General features: G+C 33.0%; 1 protein-coding gene across 2 annotated transcripts in view; it reads left to right on the forward strand.

The window, feature by feature from the left end:
• Positions 1 to 1,338: 1,338 nt before the first annotated feature.
• The window catches only part of LOC111086358, a 69,356-nt gene continuing 51,045 nt past the window's right edge, over positions 1,339 to 19,649 (forward strand). Inside the window, exons 1-3 of one of the 2 annotated variants that reach the window (XM_022388907.1) lie at positions 1,339 to 1,493; positions 7,324 to 7,436; positions 12,477 to 13,130. In XM_022388907.1, the coding sequence (XP_022244615.1) occupies positions 12,485 to 13,130 (646 nt within the window). In that variant the 5' untranslated portion in view covers positions 1,339 to 1,493; positions 7,324 to 7,436; positions 12,477 to 12,484. The remainder of the gene's footprint in view (positions 1,494 to 7,323; positions 7,437 to 12,476; positions 13,131 to 19,649) is intronic. The other variant, XM_022388909.1, reaches the window with a different exon arrangement.

A 19,649-nucleotide genomic window follows, 5' to 3' on the forward strand; every position in this document is an offset into this window, starting at 1 on the left:
CCTGCTTCTTTATTAGAAAGAACAGGTCTTTCTTCCTGCAGTGTTTGCTTCTTTGTTAAACGGAACAGGTTACACAGTCGCGAGACAAAACTGCGAACGAGTATTGTTTGCCTATATATACCCTTTACAGTGCAGCTTTGCAAAATAATCATACTTCGTCTGTATTATTTCGTCAAATAAACAAGGCTAAGCATTTGCTAATAGACGGGATATTGAGATCATTTTTGTCTCTAAGACCATATAAGACATCATAACTGATGAAATACAACCGATCAGATAATTTTTCCTTGATGGGGTAATTGATAATCACTTACGTGCATTTAAAAATAATAGTAACAATTGGTCTAAAACTATTTCATTACCTGGAATAAAAGTTCAAACTATAAGTTCGTGCATCGTCTTATAATCAGTAAGGATCTTTTGTCCATAAGAAATTACCAATTTTTTGCTTATTTATAAATTCACTTATTTTTTGAAATTATGAATTGTTTGTTTGTAATTAAGCGCAAAGCTACACAATGGGCTATCTTTTCTCTGCCCAACACAGGTATCGAAACCCGGATATATCCTGTGGTATATAATTAATTTAATTAAACAAAGATGTTTTTCAATAATGAATAATTGTGATTTGAAAGGTGTATTACTTTTATTACTTTTTTATCTAACGTTAACACTTTGCCTTAAAGATAATAACATCGATTGTACTATCATTATGATTTCTGTTTTTATTGCAACAGCATTTGTGAATAGATATATTTTTGTAATTTAGTGGTAGATAATAACTTATTAACCAGATTATGTCTATAATACTAATCTATTTCTTTTTTTTATTTTTCCCATTTAATTCTGAAGTTTCTTTTAAGTGAAGGAAGATCGTGAAATGAATTTATTGTACATATATTCTGAAAATTGAGTTGTTGTTTTTTCGTTTCTTTTATTTAAAAGGATCACTGTAATTTTCTTTTTAATACTACGTGACTTACCTTTTATCTGTTATTTATGTACACATTCTACTTTAAAACCACTGATTTCTTATAATATCGGTAATTATGAACAACGGTCTAAAACCGGTCATCGCTGCTTACTAATTGATAATTAAGAAGTTATAGTTAGTTTACGTTAAATTATCTTTGGAATATCCCGTTTTACACAAATGTTCAAGTACGTTTATTCTTACCTCATCCTGAAACGTCATCAAATCGTCAAATACGAGTTACTCGAGAGTGTATTTTAGAAACACGCTCATTGGTTGTTAAAACCAACTACCAGAGTGATGTCATATACATAACAAACCCACGCTCTACTCTTCGCGCGTAAAGTGTCTAGCGTTTTGGAGAGAGAGTTCAGTACACAACCTGCAACTTGTATGTGTTACGTGTGAAGATTAAAGTTAGTGTTTTCATTTTTCCCACCTCGTCGTACTTCGAAATAAAGTTATAAGAATATAATAGCAGTATTCAAGGTGTTTTCTTTCAATATTTTAGAAATATCAGGTAAGAAGGCGATGTCTTAGACTATGCTAACTGTTTGATTAGAAATCGTAATTCTTAGAAAAACGCCGTTGCTAAAGGTGTATAGGTAGGCTACCGATTGTCTTACTGTTACTGTTAGTTTTAACTGAATATATTTCTTAAAGACTTGTGTCAACATGTTCTAACTCGAGCACAATATGCTTCAAATTGCCACAATGCCAGGTAATTTTTATTAATCTCGAAGGGATTTTATGTTGAATACATAAGCATAAATTAAATAAAAGTATTTTTAGGCATATCATTTATGAATAATTTCTTTTTAACTTAAACTTAATGCTTGTTTTTTTTTCTTAGTTTTAATGTTAAGTTTGAAGTAGAAACTTAGGCCTAATAATTTACACAACCTTTAAACATGAATGATTATGTTCTGAAAAAAAGAATGAAAAAAGTTGTTTTCATTTTAGTATCCCGAGTGGTTATTTAAACTTAAAGATAAATCTATCTATAATGTTGAAGCATCTCATAAATTTTAGGCAGGATAACGTTTTTTAGGCTACCGACCTCTTTAGCCTCAGTTTAGGTACTTAGTTAAGCCTATTATTGGTGATGCAATATAACAAAGTGGCATAAATCAATAAATAGTGATATGACAAATAAACTTACGTTATGTTAAATAATTTACATGTGACAAGGTTAAGACTGTTTGGTTAAATTTCTAAATTTAAAATAACTGGAATCAACGCTGCACGTTGAAGGTCTTAAATCTTTGAAATAACTACACGGACATTTCTTGTAATAATAATAATATACCTTTATATCTTTTAACCAGATAGTACCGACTATAGCAAATATTCTAGGCTTAGGTGTTATGAATAAGTAGTATCTTGATTAAGTAAAGCAAACTGCTGTTTTATTCAAATAATTTAAATGTTGTTACAAAATGCATTGATATTTTACGGCAAAAATTAGTAAATGTGATTTCTTATTTAAAAAAAAAAGGGGGTTCTTATTCTGTACGCTAAGTAATAGTGTAAATTTTAGGAATAAATATCCTAATTATAACCAAAATATTAATTAATCTTTAATTATTTGCCGATATTGAGACCATTTTATGTTTCTGTGAAAATACGATGAATAAAAATATTATTTATTGAGTATTTTATCTGTTAATTTTTGTTTTACTTTTCACTTCGATTAATCTTCTAAAAGAATTTTTGTATTTAAAAAACAAACAACATTGCAACATAATTAATTATACAATATTTAAGTTATGGGACGTTAATACTGTTTCATTAACAAAGTAATGTTGTAATTAACCTTTGACCAATGAAAATATCAGTGGAATTTTTACTGGCTCTAAGAGAGTTGACTTCGCTGCTTCCATTAGTGCCAGATTTTGAATCAATGTAATTACTAATCGATAATTTATGTTATCTACCAAAAATCTAGCAGTAGTACCTCTTTGTGCCCTAACCGTTTCTCTAAGCTTAACTTCAACAACATTTAAATACTTGTCTTTGTATGCGTATAAATATTAACAACAATATACGTGTTATATACAGATTTCCTTTCACCACAGGTAAAAATTGAAAATATAATATGTGAAGTAGAGAGGCCTAGTACATTTTTCACTACACCGTTCGTTCCTCTTGCCGTAGGCTACAGTTTCGCCTGCTCGAGGCTCATCAGCTCAGCTGATATATTCGTTTTGTCACGTGACTACTACTACTGGGGATAAACTTCATTTAATTAAAAAGTTAATTGCTGTCAGTAGATTTTCTACTACTAATAATCACTTCGTTAAATCTTTAGTCATTAAACTGTTTTTACTTGATGTTCTTAAAATTTATAATGAACCAAAATTACTGTTTTGTTGTTTTTTTTCTTCAGTAAGGAAGAGAGGAATGATTTTGCAAGGTATTTTTTTACCTTGTGCTATTAATCTAATGCAGAAGATGATATTGTTAAGTTTAAAAAATAAATAAATGACTTGGTAAAATGCTTGCTAATTACCAGCTATTGTCCCCAACTGTAATGAAAGTGCAGATACAAGGTTATTTTCATATACCACATCAAGATCATATAGAAGAAACACCTTCTTAACCCAACAGTACGAACTAACTGAGTTAAAGTAATACACCATGTGTTATAAAGTCCAACGTAACTTGCATATAAATACGTTTATTTTTTTTACACTTCAGCGAATGTGATGTTTTTTGTTTTGTTTTTTCATGTAAAAATATTTCAGAAACCTTTCGATACTGACTGCGCTTATTATGGGATGTTCTCTCTTCCGTGAAGTGTAATGACATAGGCTTGTTTTCTTTTAGGATAGAATTATAAACTTACAAAAAAAGTAGCCATGTATATGTACGAGTGTATATTATATATATATATATATATAACCTCTAAATTTGCCATTAAAAGAGTAAAATTCGCATTTTTTTTTTTTTTTTACTTTCAGCGTAATGTTGCACTATGCTTCTGCAGGAATCGAACCTCCCAATTATAGCGTTATAAGCGCTTAAGCTTATCGCTTAGCCACCGGAGGACGTGAAGATTGCTAAGCAATAACACTTATTTGTCAGTAACATAACTTTATGTAATCTTGTAAGTTATTTTATTGAGGAATGTAGTACAGTGTTAAATTCTTCTAGGAAACTGGATTTTAATGTATCCTAACCGTCATTCGAACGTGTATATATAAATCGCATACGATTTTTTACTTTTAGCAATACAAAGCATTCCCGAGCCTCAGCCAGAATTCGAAATTTTGTTGATAGAGAAAAATAATTAAATCGCATCTTTGTTTGTTTATAGTTAAACACAAAGCTGCACAATAGACTATCTGTGCTCTGCCCACCACGAGTATCGAAACCCGGCTTCTAGCATTATAAGTCCGCATACATACCACTGTGCGACTGGGGGGACTACAAAGCGTCTCATTTTGAAAACTTTATAACATTGTCACACTGTGAGAAGTTTAATCTACAGTGTTTTGTTACGTATAATCATGGGCGAGTCAAAACATTGCTATAGCAACAACAAAATAAACTGGATTTTGACGCTTATGGAAAATTATCTCGATATATAAGTTAGCTTAAACGTTATCATACCGTTTAAACATTTTTGTTGTATGCGTAATGTTTTCTTATTGTTGTAATTTAATGGCTATGATTAATAAAACATGTGAAAAGTGTATCTATTCTACTTTTACAGCCTTTTTTCTGTATATGTGTTCAGTGCTATTAATTAAATAAAATCTATGTAATAACAAGCGCATGCTCAGAATCCTTTTAAACCGTTCAGCAATGTGATAAATGTATCTTTATTGTTGTGTCTCCGCATAGCGTCATGCTGTTTTCTTCTTCTTCCAAACGCTTTTCAATCAACCACCATTCCTTCATTTCTCAGCGGATTGACTTTGAAACTTGGTAGAGTTTTACCTTGGTCCAATACGCCCATACTCCTTTTTCATTTTTTTTATTTAGGCCTCTTTAAGGATTTTTTGGGGTCAAAGGTCAAACCACCCAAAAATGTATGTTTTGTACTCCCGCGCAGTCATATTTACAACAATCAAGATGAAAAGTGACACAAATAAATTTTTGTGCGCCCAACACACTGACTTAAAAAAAAGTTGGATTTACTTATTTTGAGTCTTTATGGAAGTTAGAACTCCAAAAAAAAACAACCCAAAAACTGACAATAAAGGACATTATTATGCAACAAAAGGTTTTATCTGGGGGTTGGGGGGAGTATTAGCTATAACATATATTTTATGTTTAGGTTGAAGTTTAAATTTCTGATGGGACAGTGAGATATGCATTCCTTCATTGTGAATCCGTACAGCGAATCGTGTATTAAGCCACCACATGTGGTGGTTGAATCATCGACAGATTTCTTTTTTTTTGTCGTTGACTTGGGACTTCAGTAGATCGTTTAAAAGTTATTAATTTTTTTATTTGTAATAAATTTAATAGAAGTAGCAGCAATTCCAAGAAAACAAATATACGTTTTCACCTATAGTTAAAAGTTTATAATTTATTTACGTACTGTCAGTATTTTGACAGTCAATTTGAGAATACTTGAAAATTTTTGTTGTTGTTGTCGAAAAGTTAATTTTGTTTGTTTTAGTGCAAAGCCACAATGGGCTATCCGTGGGTAATTGAACCCCGGATTTTAGTGTTGTAAGTTCGTAAATTTACCGCTGACCCACCAGGGGACGACAAATTAATATATTTTATCTACTGTTTCACTTCACATATTCACACGTCATACTTGTAATCTTCAAACAACTTCAGTTGTTGTGCTGATGTCTCACTGTTTTATAGCGGCAGTTGCTGCATAAAGTTTTTATCGATATTATGACGTTTTTTTTTCTTTAAATTGACATCAAATAAAAATCTCAAAGAAGGGGGTGTAAAAAAAACATCTAATTACATCGTCAGTAACTCTTTATATGTTAATATGTACAATTATCAGAGTAAGTTTGACACTATAGTAAATTATAGTTTATATTGATTCTCTTGAGCTTATACTACAGAGATAAAGTGGATTCTGAAAACATGGCATAATTTATTTCCAAAAAATAGAAATTAATTATAAGTTTGTAATTTTTGTACATGCCTATTAAAACTGTTACTTTTCTTATAGTGTAACTGATGTAATTCTTATCAGTGATGTTATTATTGGAGACATTTTAAGTGAGTCATTTTTTTACCTGTTTGTATTATTTTGTGTACCCTTTTTATCAAACATCAACTAAAGATGTACTCAGAACTGCAAAATATTTTAAATCTGATCATAGGAATCTATCGGCTGCGGTCCTTATTAATATTAATAATTTTTTCGACTTCTTTTCTCTTAATTCCTACCTGTATTGTGGGCTCGAGAAAAAGACAATGAAGACCTTGACTAGATTAAAAATAATTGAAATTTCGCTATAACTGTATCAAAGTTGATAAGCGTTTTTCACATAGTTTCACGCTTTTGAGCTGGATTTGTATTGTTCTCGAAGACTGACTTATTTTAATGTGGTCACAGTTGACTCTACAATGTTATCAATTGATATTTGAAATGATGTTTTGCAGGTTTCTAAACCTATAAGCATGAGTTCATTTTGTGGATAAAACTCTTGAGGAAAGGTTTACATATATTTGTCAGGATACCTACAGTACATAGATAAACAATGAGTCTTTTATTTGAAACTTCTGTGTTTAATTTATTTAAAACGAACTACAGGAACGTCTGTACTGCTGAAGAAAGTTGTAAAATGTATAATAAAAATAACAGAATCTATTATCATGTATTATTTGTTATAATTTAACTTGCATTATTCTTAACTTTGTATTACTAAAATTTGGTTCAACGTATTCGGCAAGTTTATAACATAAATAAAAATGCTAAGAAAATGTGACAAAAATCTCATCTAACATTTCCTTTGCCTTGCTCAGGTGTACTGCTTAGTATTGGTAATTGTTATAACGGGTCTTCTTGGTTGAGTCACTCGTTCGCCGAGCCTCTACGAAACGCTGTACACTCTCGAGTCTGAGGAACATGATGTCATCATAGCCCTGGTTGCCAGCGAGCAACTGTCTGAACGAAAACAGGATACCGTTCGCGCGGGAAAACAATATTTTCTGAGTATGGATTTGACAACTTGCCCGCTACCCTTCCCAGTATTTGCACAGTGAAAGTAAACACCACACAGTTTATGTTCGCTAACACGCTAACATATTGACATATGTGCTAATTCTGAAAATCATTAGGTTTTGCTTAATAAATTGACAATAAGAGAGCTGATTAATTGTCTTTTGCATCTCGAAAGATTTTTTCTTTCTTTCTTTCAAAGAGAGCAGAAACGACAAACTTGAGAACCCGCTGAGTCATTGATTTTCTTGAGAGAAAAAAAGACGCCAGATACTACACGGAGCAGCTTTAGCAACGATTTGGAGAACCTATCAGGTGGGACTTATTTTAACTTACTTAAAAAGTATTGGTTTTAAATAACTTGTATGTAGTTTTAACACGCAAGTTTAAATGAGTAATAAATACACAATGAAAGTTAGCAATAAAAAGTAATTTTTCGAAGTCTGAACCGACCGTTAATCTAACAAACAAATAAAAAATAACGTACAGGGCCGCCACACCGTAGTGTATCTTAATGTAAAAAGAATATTTGTTATTTTACCTTAGGTTATATTCAAGTTCCTTGTTCCTTGTTGTTGCAGTAAATTAAGATTTGACAAACTTGAAAATATCATTAAGGAATACATGAGCATTATGTCAAGATTTTGATCTTGCTTCAACTGTTGTAATGTGTTTGTATTAAGCACAGAGTTGCACAAGGGTTATCTGTTTTGTGCCCATCGCTGGTATCGAACATCAAATTTTAAAGTTATAAGCTCACGAGTATAGCATTCATTCATAAGGGGAGATGTTGTGGGTGAATGTATACTACATGAGGCAATTTCTTTTAATTCCATGCTAACTAACAGGTTGCTTTTTATGTTTTGTATGTATAATTCGCTTTTAAAAATTATTGTACTTCCGGGAGTCAGTTTTATTATTATACCGTAACATTTGAGACCCGGATGTGGAGCTGTATATGTATATATATATATATATATATATATCATACAAACAAACAAAAATACACAGGAAATATCTCTCATGTCATATTTAACTTTCCAAACAAGTTAAGATCTTGAAATTTTATCTTTCCGCCTTATGCGCTGCCCTTAAACACCATCACAGTACCACTATTTGGAAGTAAATTTCTTTATATTGTAACAAATTTATATTTTATCTTTAACCCTACAGGATGGTTTATTCACCATGTAAAAAATTAAACAAATAAAAAAACGACAGAGAATCTTCTTCACTTTAATGGTATTTTATCAATATACTGGTATAGATTTTTACAAGTGTCGAGTGACGTTTCATGTAACGATGTAAATTCTAGCAAACTATTAAACCCATACGTGGTTTCGCATAGTTTTGTGCTCGGAAAAATACATTGTAATTATTACTACAAAAAAGTTATTTTATAGTATTTGATGTGGGAATATGTTATTAATATTAATGAAGGTTCGTAATTAAACTACGTGTCTTAGAAAGGATCCATTTATAACTTACGAAATGCGTTTCAGAACGCTATGTGTAATTCATGTTCAATCAATTTACTGAAGAAATGGTACGGAAAAAACACATGACTTTCTGTTATTTGCGTACCATATTGAAGATGTCACTGCAAATAAGTAAAAACATTTCAATAAAGAGCTTCTTCGAAATACCGTTTTTTGTTGTAAATAACGCTAAAATTAAATAGGTTAGCCATTTAAAAACGTGGTATTAAAAAAGAAAGCCAAGTCATATATAAAGGCAGACCCATTGCCCTGATAAAGAAAGATGAACACTTTGTTCATCTTCTGACTACAGAAAAGTAAACAACACTAAAAAGGATGCTGATCCCCTGTCATGGATTAATTATTTGATTGAAATGTGTTGTCTAACTTTACTTTGTTTTCATTCCCTTGATTCACAGAGCAGAAATTGACAGCTAGAAACAAAGTCGAGATAAAACGTTTTTTACAAAGCAAATTTTTGACAATTACAGCTTTTTTTTTTTTGCTCTGCCATTTCCACTATGAAACATTAATGATTTGTTTGTTTGTAATTAAGCACAAAGCGTTATGGGCTTCCAATGGGCAATCTGTGCTTTGCTCACCACGGGTTTCGAAACCCGAATTCTAGCGTTGTAAGTCCGCGGACATACCGCTGTGCCACTGGGGGCCAACATTAATGGATAATATTCTGTCGAAATTACCGTGATACAGTGTTTTAATCTACCTTAGTGGTATCATTATCCAGAGTAAGAGTTCCAGTGATGCTTCAAACAATGATCATAGAATACGTTTTGAAGTTAAAGAAGGAAAATCTAAAACTTAAAATTACCCCCCCCCAAAAAAAAATCGAGCTGCTTCACCAGAGGGCTTGTTTCTTGGAAATCTCATTAATCTAGATAAACTGTTGACAACTACAACACCATCTATAACAATGAATCAATTGAAAGTAGCAAATCTTTAACACTTCTAGATTACTAGCTGACACAACACTTTTGATATACTTCTCAAATACGTACTAGGAAATCTTACAGGGAGTGAATATAGTGAAACGATAGCTATCCTTCCGTTTATTCTTTCACATACGTACAGAACTTCGCCATTAACATCAGTTCTAATAAATAAAAATAGGGATAAAATTTCAGCTCATTGTCTACAGAACAGGAAGGAAGATTCATACACTATCGCTTTAGAAAAACAATGGGGTTATAAGTTCTCTGCAGGTTATATTAATAGTAGAGTCCATGTTAATATGTTGAAATGATGGTAAGTGTTAACGTGTTTTGCCGAGTTTTACATGATAACCACAATAAAAGAAACAACTAGATGTTGTAAGCGCACTCACTCTTCATCACCTGTTTCAGCGAACCCTAAAGCGGAATACACCATTTGCAATGCAGGGTGCTGATTCGAAGGTTGTACTTGAAGTAGTACTTAGCCAAGACAAAAGAGGTGAAGAATAGAGCTTGGGTATTTACAAACATTTCTGTTAAGTCTTCTACAACTTCTGTTATTCAAACAACAATTTCGATAGATGATGTAGGCACTGTCTCCTCCTCCTCATTCCAGAAGAAACATAATGCAACCAATCACTCACTGTTTTTAGGGAAAGGGAGATGTTAGGTTTTGTAAGATTAATTTTACACGTCATTGCTTCTGCATTCTGTACTGGAATACTCTTTTTTTTTTAATATTTTCATCATAACGGATCTGCATCCTGTGGAAAGTTTGTATGTCCGTTTAGTTTAACAGTTCGAACACCACCACTACCCCCCTCGTGGGTCAGCGATAAGTTTGCGAACTTGTAACACTAAAATTTGGGGTTTTATTCCTCTCGGCGAAGAGAGCTCATTGCGTAGTTTGCACTAAGAAAACAGCATCGAACGACAAAAGAGAGACTGCTGCAATCCTTCGGTCTGCGGTACATCGTATTAAACGGAGTGGGAATGAGGACAGACAGATGGCGAAACGTTGAGCTACGTATTGCTGAGGCTCAATACTGATATTGATGTTTTTCATGTGACTACCAAAACAAATAGTTTTGAGTGATATGTGTGACTGTCACAAATTAATAATATATGTTATAGTTTTCTGACTACTCTCTTGTTGTGTGCCTCCTGTAACACTTGTACAGTTTTACTGACAAATGTTCTCAGATCTGCAACAAAATCACAGTTTAACGTATTAGAAAATATAGTTCGCTCTATGAAAGTCTATCACGTTTTCTTTCCTCTGTTTGATGCTCGTACTGCGTGTTTGGCATGTTCCCTGTTATACGAAATTTTATAAGAAAACAAATATATATATATGTACATATCCGCACGTTGATTCAGATTTTACTATTTGGACTCATATTGATATAAATTTGTAATTTACAGAAATGTCGATAAATGTTAAATTCATACTAGACATACATATTATTGTTATTATTAGATGTTGAATGCCAGTGGTATGAAATTTTAACTGCGTCTATGTCGATAACATGTACTACAACGTATGTAACTAGAATTCCGGATGTCTGCTAAACATAGTCTCTGGCTATTGAGCTAGATGCTCACCATTAGAGCCGCAATGAAATCCGTGAAGTAATGATCAAGCGTTACATAACTTGAAATTAGTCATCCAAACTGTTTCAAGCATCTCTCGCAATTAGTCATCGAATTTCATTAAAAAAAAACAACAAAGTATCGTAGCTCCATCTAGTGACATTTAGTATTATTATAGCTTTATTAGGCTAAATAAACCATAGAATCGTAGAGCGTGATAATCACATGCTGTAAAAGAGTCATGTCTATTTAAGGTTTTAGTATCATCATGTGTTTATTAGTTGAATAAAAAATTCTTGAAGGAAATGGTTATCATTCAAGTTAATGTTTAGTGAATCAACACAATCGATGTTTTTATGGTTGATTTGAAGTTTAGGAGAACGTACATCTCAGTTTTTGTTACAAACAATTTCGTGTCTTTCATTATTCCATTAAAATTCAAGTCTATAATAAACGTTGTAAGAAATTAGTGGAAGTCAGCGAGCTTCTTTATTTGCAAAATCGCCTTTCCTGTCTTTAAATGAATTTTCTCATTTAAATGCTAGCTTAACAGATGTGTCAGGATGTTAGGAAAACACAAGTGACCCTTTTAGTTATATATATAACGACTTTTATGGCATTCTCGCTGTTCAAGTTAATTACAGTAACTGTAGGCTTTGACATGACGGATACAAAAATAACTGATATACGTAGAATGAAAGCACGATCTACTGTAAGAGTTATTTTACAACATTTAGCCCAACATGCTTATATAAACAATACAGTACCAGTGTCTCAGCTGGTACACAAGTCATGTCATCGTGTTTTACTAGGAGACAGTTTCGAGGTTTTCCAAATGAATACTGGTAATTTAACATTTGTTCTTGAAGCATTAAGATACAAATTATTGTTGTCTTTGTTTTGCATGATTTTACATTATTTTATTTTGCATGCTTATTTTTCTTTGATCCGTTCGACATTACGATTGTAGAACCCACGGATGTGTTTAGAAATTAGAATTACGTCATAATCTGATGGGCTCTCTTCTGTTCAAAAGTAGCTATTTCTGATTTATGCATTTATATTTAAAACATAGTCTTAAATAAAGCCATGCCTTAAAAAATAGGCGGAACAAACAATCGCTATAATGTCATATACTTGCTTATAAAATTATTTAAATTTCTTTCTATTATATGAAAACCACTGGTCTTCGTTATCTTCTTCTTTCTCTTGGGAGCGAGTTAAATGTTTTAATTATACTGGGTGTGTTTTATCTCTGATCTGTAGTGTCTGTAATATATTTTACTCATGATTTAATCTGAGGGCGTTGCTTGATTATTCCTTGTGTTCAGCAGATGCAATAATGGACGGAGAAGGTGACCCGCACACCGAGGAATTTCCTCCCGTCTTCGAGGAAGATTGTCCTCCAGTGGCGAACATAGACCGATCAGAGAGATCCCGGCTTCAAGAATCCCAAGATAGTGGCTACGAGGCTTCACCGATTCGGAACAGCTGCCAAGAAATATTTATTTTCAGCATGGATACTTCCACAGATGATGTAGGTTTGTGTGCAACTGGTATGGGTGAACAGTGGTCAGCTGATGAAAATAATATGGAAACTACTCCCTATAAATCTGATTCACGTAGTTCAGTTGACCATTCTTGTCTGTGTGTGTGTGGAGAAAGTCAAAATTGTTGTTCACATACTTCCTCTGGAAGTCTTCAGACCAGGAATGCTCTTTGGTCTTCGGTCAATGCTTTCGTTCGTCCCAGTTCCTTCCCTCTTGATTGTAGTCCACGTACTGACTTGTTTTCTTCATCTGACCAGTCTTTCCCTACTCTTCGACCCTTTCAATCACAGAATATTAACACCCATTCCGTCCACATCCGGTGTGGCTGGACTGTCAACGAAGGTCCGCTTCCACCCGTTGAGAACCAATATATTTCGGTAGCAACACAGACAAATGTTGAAAGTCTGCGCCAGGAAACTTATTCGTATGGATCTGTTGGTAGGTAGAAATTTTCTTGTATAACATTTGTAACAACTATTTAGGTCTTTTATCGATGTTCCAAATTTAATACTTAATTTAATAATGTTAAAATTATTAACTGTTGTGTATTTTGCTCTAGCCCCCAATGGCACAGCGGTATGTCTGCGGACTTACAACACTGGAATCCGGGTTTCAATACCCGTAGTGGGCAGAGCACAGATAGCCCATTGTGTAGCTTTGTGCTTAATTACAAACAACAACAACAAATTTTGCTCTATTGTAATTGTTTTCTTTTATGTTGTTGTTGTTGTTGTTTCTGAATGATTGACGTAAAAATGTGTGCTTTGATGATAAGTATTTAAGGTCAAACAAGCTTAAGTCCGTTTTATTTATATGCATGAATTTGATTCAGTTACCTGCTATAAATATGCCTACAAAAGTGCGAATACGAAACATTTAAAATAGTATCGTAATACTTTACTATAACATGTTCTCGTAAGCATTGTCTAAAACTTCCAATGTGTGTGTGTGTGTGTATATATATTGACGAAATGGTTTTAAAAGACCACAGAAATATTGTACCTCGTAACATAGCTTGTTCCGGCTCTGCCATTCTCTTCTCAACAGAGAGCTTATTTGCTAATTTGTATGCATATTTTTGTTGTTGTTTATCCCACTTATTGATCTGGTGGTTAGAGCGCTCGACTCGCAATCTGAGGGTCGAGGGTTCGAATCCCCGTCATCTAACATGCTCGACCATTCATTCAGCCGTGGGAGTCGTTATAATGTTACAGTCAATCCCACTATTCGTTGGTAAAATAGTAGCCCAAGAGTTGGCGGTGGGTGTTGTTGACGAGCTTCCTTCCCTCTAGTCTATCACCGCTAAAATTATGGACGGCTAGCGCAGACAGCCCTCGAGTAGCATTGTGCGAAAAACAAACCACAACCAAACCCAGTTACTTCACGAAACACCATTATATCTTTGAAATCGGTTGCATTTGAAAGGATATCGCTCGGTGTGATCAGCAAATCCTACTAGTTTCCCGTAGATGCAAAAATTACTTCTGGCTTGGAAAGTTCAAGGACGCAGAAACATAAATCAGGAATAATCTCATACATGTAGATAGAATCCCGCCAAATGTGATGTGTATGTAGCTTTCGTTAGTTTAATGGAAATATTAACTTCTTACACCAAATATAAAAAAAAAAAGGTGTTGAACATAATACGTACGCTACCTTTTTGTATTAAAAAATCTTTATAAACATATGTATTGATATGATTTGACCAAGTCTGTTTATCAAACTACTCGGTATTTATATCCAATACATCAAAACAAAAAGTAAATTAATTAGCCAGTTTTGTGTGATCACGATATAATAAAGGTAATTTACCACAAATACGTATCAAAATCTTAGCGAAATGTTTGCTCGTGCTACCTTTTAGTAGATTAGTCCTACTATTCAATACTATAGAAAAGTCTAGGAACTAACAGATTATACCAGCGATTCCCAAATATTTTTGACCACGGAACACTTTTCAACTGAGAAAAACTTACGGAACACTAGACACGTGAATTATCGGTGTAGAGGGTATGTTGCGTGCGCAGCGTCCTCTAGATTTGTATATTATTTATTTAATCAAATTACATATTAATGAATTTTTACATTTTTATGCTTATAATATATTTCAGGTACAAACCTCTTCACTAAGATATTATGTAGAATAGATCTGGCATCTTCTATAATTCTTCTTCAATGTGAAATCGATATTATCTAATTCTAATACATAGGAAAATATTTCATAATAAGTTATGATCGTACAAAAAGTGTTAACTATTTTATTAAAATTTCAAATCATGATTTTCTCGCGGAGCGCCTATCAATCTCGGAAGGAACATCGGTGTTCCGCGGAACATAGTTTGGGAAACGCTGGATTATACAATATAACAATTCGGAAATGAAATAAGGAACTAAAAGTAAAATGAACAAACTTAATTATCTACCTTAAAACTAATGGACAGTGTAGGTGTGTCTACAAACATAACTACTCTGTTGGTGTAGTTTTTAGTAATACACACACCTTTATACTATTGCATTCCAGCTACATTTAGCACTTCAGTATTCTTCATGAATCTGTATTGAAATAAGTTTATTTTAGGCTTAACAAGAAATTTTATTTATTTATCCGTTAAGTGCCTTCAGTCACAAATATTTTGACCTATCCAAGTATTAAACAATGGATCTTTCATAAATCCAGGTATCGATATAGAAAGTAATCTTAATATAGTCACGAATAAAAACAAAATATCTCCACCGAATTGGTCAGTTTTTAATAATAAAAGAATATTAACTAATATTCAATAAAGTACATGTTAGTGTAATTGAAAATGGAATTACGTTTACGCCTGATGTGAAGTCATTAGGAAATAAGATCCGGGGTTCGTTCCCCTCGGTGGACACAGCAGATAGCCTAATGTGGCTTTACTCTAAAGTACACAAACAAACAAAGTCAAAATAGTTTTTTTTTTCGTTCTTGTACCTCCATCTTTAGGGGATATTTTCACTATTTTCATCGTTTTTAGCAATGTCTTTTATCGGTTCGGAATAAAAATATAAAATAGAGAAAATCAGTCCTGACAGCATGTAGTTGTTTCGGTAATACAACAGAATATTGCTGTATTAGATATTTAGTATAGAGTTGCAATGCTCAGCTTGTTATATTGTTTTTCGTTTCGTAAATGTAGGCCTTCTGGGAGGTGTTTTATCGTTGTACTATTGTAGTATTTCCAAGTACATTTGAAGTCAAAATGTTGCACTAACGGAAGAACCACAAAGGATAGCGCCTGTATTAATTACACTGTTAAGTCTTAATGCAGTATCCCACAATCCTATATTATCTAAATCAGCAATCCTTATCATTAAACGTTTTCAAAGGGGAAATTAACTCCTAGCTGATACTAAGCCTGAGAAATCCTCTATACTCTCCTTTCATTTGAATATAATCTACACCCCGGGGAAGCAATGGCAAAAAAGTTTGACCAAGTGAGCTTCTGTGATGCGTCAACTTAACCTGAGAAGATTAATGCAAGTTTATGACCATTTACATCCTGTTCACAGAAACGTTAACTGCAGAACATCTACAAGAACAGTTTGAAAAAAAGATTGTCAGAATATATCTGAATAACGATGTATTCTTTTTTTTAGTTATAAATGGTTAAAATATAATAGTTTCAGTTGGTAAACTATTGCTTGTGTACATTTTGTAATGTTGTATGAAAATCATTTGTACTGTCTAGTTATTTATAAATATTCAACTAAAAAACAACCACCATAACGAATAAAGTGTAATTTGTCTTATTTTGTATGCACTCTTGCTCCATATAATACAAGGCTAATTGCAAAGACTCTTCACATTTACATTTAAAATGTTTTAAAATCCACAAGTATAATCAAATCAAGTTAAATATTTAGTAATTAAAAAATAAAAGAATGTCACATTCTTAGAGGTGCAAATGTCTTTTGTTTTTAATTTAAAGGTTTCTTATTTTACAAACTAACGTCCAAAGCCGCAAGTATAATCAAATCAAGTTAAATATTTAGTAATTAAAAAATAAAAGAATGTCACTTTCTTAGAGGTGCAAATGTCTTTTGTTTTTAATTTAAAGGTTTCTTATTTTACAAACTAACGTCCAGAGCCACAAGTATAACCAAATCAAGTTAAATATTTAGTAATTAAAATATAAAAAAATGTCATATTCTTAGAGGTGCAAATGTCTTTTGTTTTTAATATAAAGGTTTCTTATTTTACAAACTAACGTCCAAAGATAATTTTTTAAATGGCCGTAATAATCTATAATTTATAATTGTGCGTTTTCTAAAGTGTTAAAGGAACTATTGCAGGGTCGGACAGGCTAAGTGGTTAGCGTGACAAGTTTTGGATCAGATGTTCCAAAGTTCAAGCTGCGAATATGTCTGAGAACATGCACCTTCAGCTGTGGAGGCATGACAGTCTCCCACTGACAGTGTTTAACTCATGTGTCGCATAAGGTGCCGTTTAGACTGAACATTCCAAATACGACGCTTTTGCTGTAAAAATCTTCATGGTTTTTAAATCAAGAAAGTTTACATTGAATACATAAGTCCATTTTTTGTTAATGGGATTTGTTTAAAAAACTGTTTTTAATCTTATAAAATACTTTTTATCAATGATCCCCCGCCGCTCACTTTACGCAGTGTCCGCATACATGAGGCCTCAAAAGATTATTATCAAATGAGTTTACACGGAATTTTTTAGATGAACCCTAAAACGACAGTGAATTATATGCTTGTTATCGTGTTATTCGTACCTTGGCTTAAAACTTCCTCAAGATACTCTGTGTTTAATTAACTTGAAATTTATTTGTTGTCTTGGCACCATGCCAAAAAGCTCTAATACCACGTGTATTGGTTAGTGTGATTGTGCTTCATGCTAACAACTATCGCGCAGCTTCCAACCTGTGGCTTAGTTGCCCGGGCTGAGGTGATTGTTTGGCAAAGGCCCAGACTTGCACGTGTGACCAACTCCCGTGGATGTCCCGTGTCGAGTTGCTTGTAGGAGCTACAGAGCAGAAAATATCATAGTCTAGCAGAGAGCAACCGAGTCATGCGTGCAACACTAACAATAAGCTGGAAAGGAAGAGATAGCAATATAAATAACCTACTAACCCGTCAGAAGCAGTCAAAGTAGGGCTATGACCTCTTATTGATGGTCTTTACTCTCTTTTTCATTGCCAGAATATTTTGAGTCAGCGTCACAATTATCATGAAAGTAATTTCCAGATTAAGGTTTGTGAGATCAGCCCGAAAGACTATAACAGTAACGCATTGGTAAACACGACAACTTGACGTCACGAAACAAAAAAACATTTGACATTTGATTGAAAAATGGCTTTTAAAACGTTTCTTACACCGTATAAAAATTGCTGCAAAATAATTCCGCTAGTTTGTGTGTAAAAGTTAATCACACAAAACATGTCATTGACTGAGAGAATAAATGGAAGATAAAACAGTAAAGCAATTTGATGTTTTACTTAAAATAGTAGAAATATAGAATGGAATTGATATCTGACTTTCAACACTTTAAATACTTCCTCCATCATAAAATCTTCAACTATATAAAATATGCTTTTACATAAAATTTTCATCAGTGCAATATCTACCTTTCCATAAAATCTTCATCAGTGCAATATCTACCTTTCCATAAAATCTTCATCGGTGTAATATCTACTTCTCCATAAAATCTTCATCGGTGCAATATCTACTTCTCCATAAAATCTTCATCAGTGTATTATGTACTTTCCATGAAATCTTCATCAGTGTATTATGTACTTTCTATAAAATATTCATCAGTGCAATATATAGATACCTTTCCATAAAATCTTCATCAGTGTATTATGTACTTTCCATAAAATCCTCATCAGTGCAATATCTACTTCTCCATAAAATCTTCATCAGTGCAATATCTACCTTTCCATAAAATCTTCATCAGTGTATTTTGTACTTTCCTTTATATCTTCATCAGTGTATTTTGTACTTTCCTTTATATCTTCATCGGTACAATATCTACCTTTCCATAAAATCTTCATCAGTGTATTTTGTACTTTCCATAAAATCTTCATCTGTGCAATATCTACTTTTCCGTAAAGTCTTAGATTTTATTCTTACTGCTATGTAAAAGCTCTTTAGTGGTTTACGTGGAGGAGGAGCAGACTGTGAAGATGGGTTGAATTTTCTCCCTCCCCCTCGTCAGCTGTTCCCAGCTCGCTGCCCTGTAGCTGCTGCAGGCGTCCCGGGATTTCGAAGCATAAGGGGAATCCCATGGTGGTAATAGCAAAGAGGGGATATCCCGATAATGTCTACAAACCTTGTCATGCCGGGGGCCACTGTTTGTAAATATCACAACTAAAACTAATCCAGCCGTTGACATGCAGAACTTTTTTGAATCGATTATTTGTTTATTTCATGGCATATTATCAATAAAGTACGAAAGAAGTTCAAGAAACAAAATTAACTTCGTTATCGTATACACGTGATTTTTTTTTATTTGTTTCAAAAGCCACGAATGTGTGAGTCAGTGTTAACGTTATCCTGTCTTCGAGCTACGTCCCGAAAAACATCATTAAAATAGAACATATTTGAATAACGTGCAGCACATCGACAACTGTTTCAATATTTGTATATGACTACGTGGAATAACACGATTGACTATATATATATAAACGTAGAGTTTGTTGTAGCTATTTTCTTATCGTTTCACATTCCAATACCTCTTGGCGAGCGAAATCAAAACTAACGCCATGTACAGTCGATATATTTGTTTTCACCGATGTCTAATGGTGTTGGCATGTATTTACCCTAGTATATGCTTATCTGTATAAAAAGTATCTGCACGATCATATATATATATGTAATCATACAAGTTAGCACTTGTATATACATAAATACATATATATATATGTGTCTGTGTGTATATATATATGTGTGTGTGTGTGTGTGTGT

This window comes from Limulus polyphemus, unplaced genomic scaffold, assembly GCF_000517525.1.
Source record: "Limulus polyphemus unplaced genomic scaffold, Limulus_polyphemus-2.1.2 Scaffold1040, whole genome shotgun sequence".
Classification (NCBI taxonomy): domain Eukaryota; kingdom Metazoa; phylum Arthropoda; class Merostomata; order Xiphosura; family Limulidae; genus Limulus; species Limulus polyphemus.